Raw genomic sequence first — 1,996 nt, 5'->3', positions numbered from 1 at the left:
TTCTACAATAATTGTGAGCTGAAATAAATATAAATAGATTGATTAGTTAATGAGTATTCGTTGTTTAAAATTCTAATATTTTAAAAAGCTCTAGATCTAAGTATAAAGAAATAGAAAAGTAAATTTCATTCATTTTTATATGTTATTTTATAAAATTAGATCTTAACTCTAGATATTTATTCTATATCTAAATCTATTTATAAAGCAATTTTAAAAAATACACAAACAGAATTTTATTCTAAGAAAAAAAAAAAAAGATCACTGATCTAGATGTACTAGATAATCTATTAGTTTTCACAATTTTCGTGTAAGCTAATACTAGTGTTGACAATGGCGACAAAACTAGGTATTTTGAGAAAAGCTGCTACTCAGTTAGCTGTTTTACTCCAAAAATGTCCAAGAGTAACTGATCAATTAGCAATTTCTTCAAGATGCATGCACTTTACGTATGTTCCAGAAACTCCACCGAAAAAATTCGGTATGTAAAATCTAGATGTCTAGTTTATCTTATCTTTAATCTTACTTAACTTAATGTCTTAATTTTAATCATTGAATTGATTACTGATACAGAGCCTCTGTCAGGTCAGAGGGTCAGAGCAGACTAGGAGGTCAAAAAAAAAAATTATCTTTGAAAAAACAATTTTTCGTTTGTACATCATTAAAATACTTTCTAATGCAGTAATGGTGTATAAATTATGACTGTATGTTTAACATTAAGAAAGTTATGATTTTTTTTGTGCCGTTTTGACCTAACATCTGTTGACATGGAAAAAGTGAAGAGAGAGCTTGTCGCTGGCTCAGCTGGCGAGACACACCCCCAAGATCAAAAGTTAAAAAGTTGGAATTGAGTTTCGTAGATGATAGATCTATTTATTAAATAAGAAATTTAATAGTAGATCTAGATCTAGTATTCGTAGTAAATTTCTAGCTCACAATTCTGATTTCATTTATATTTATGAACTTCAGTTGTTTAAAATGTAAATATTGATGAAATAAACAAACTACAAGAAATGTCAGAGAGGCGGGGACAAAATGGTGGCGTCGTGATGGCAGAAAATAACAAAATATTAAAAAATTGGGATCAAAATCGCCTGAAACAATTTTTTTTTCAAATGCTTTTAAAAAAAATTGCAAGGTAAAAAATCTTTCAAAAGTATCTAGATCTGTAGCTAATAATATCTGCTACAAGATTATAATTTCATTTGTTGTTGACAAACAATATCTTCTATAAAAAAAAATAAAACCTGAAGAGTCCATTGAGGTCAATGTTTTTTTTTTTCAAGTTTGTTCGATTTTGACAATAGATCGATCTGAAAATTGGTAGGACCTATAGCCAGACACATGTACTATTAGCAGGAAAAAAAATCAACAGGGTACGACTTTTCTGTGATGAGTATCAGCAAAAATAAAAATGTTTATACTTTCAATGCAAAATATTTAAATAATTTTTTTTTTTCAAAAAATTGTTAAAGACAAAAATGTTCTCCATCATCAAAAGTAATTGAATTCACTCTTTTTAGCAATGATATCTTTATATATAGTGAGCATAATCGATTTCAAACAAAGTCCTATGTAGCAGTAAGGAAAACTCTTGTCTCAAGTTTTTACGTCATTTTTTGGACACCGGAAGTTCCGGAATTTCACCTCCCTACAGACTATTAACTATTACTAGTATTTAGTATTACTACTATAACTCATAGTATAAGTAACTATTACTAGTAGAATTTAGACTCTAGTTACTAAACTTACAAATTACAGACGTTACTTCAAAAAATAAAAGTGTTAAAAAGAAGATGATTAGATAGATCTACGTCCTACGCGTCATGCATTTAGTCATGCATATGAACTAATGACCCAAACTCCACCAAGTCCAAGTAACTGGTTTTCCTGGCTAGCTCAGGCAACCCATTCCATGTTAGTCTTAGTAACTTCAAACTTGTAAACTTAGTTTTTATTTTTACTAACCCAGTTACTGACTTACCTTTTTAGATGACTT

The 1,996-nt window shown here is 29.1% G+C and overlaps 1 protein-coding gene across 1 annotated transcript in view; it reads left to right on the top strand.

Moving 5' to 3' along the window:
- Window positions 1–303: 303 nt before the first annotated feature.
- Window positions 304–1,996, top strand: part of LOC106060408 (2-oxoisovalerate dehydrogenase subunit beta, mitochondrial-like) — a 79,605-nt gene continuing 77,912 nt past the window's right edge. Inside the window, exon 1 of the mRNA XM_056031966.1 lies at window positions 304–478. Within this exon, the coding sequence (XP_055887941.1) occupies window positions 331–478 (148 nt within the window). The 5' untranslated portion in view covers window positions 304–330. The remainder of the gene's footprint in view (window positions 479–1,996) is intronic.

The sequence above is a fragment of the Biomphalaria glabrata genome, chromosome 6 (assembly GCF_947242115.1).
Source record: "Biomphalaria glabrata chromosome 6, xgBioGlab47.1, whole genome shotgun sequence".
NCBI classification, from domain to species: Eukaryota; Metazoa; Mollusca; class Gastropoda; family Planorbidae; genus Biomphalaria; species Biomphalaria glabrata.
This window is presented reverse-complemented; position numbering and strand designations above follow the sequence as displayed.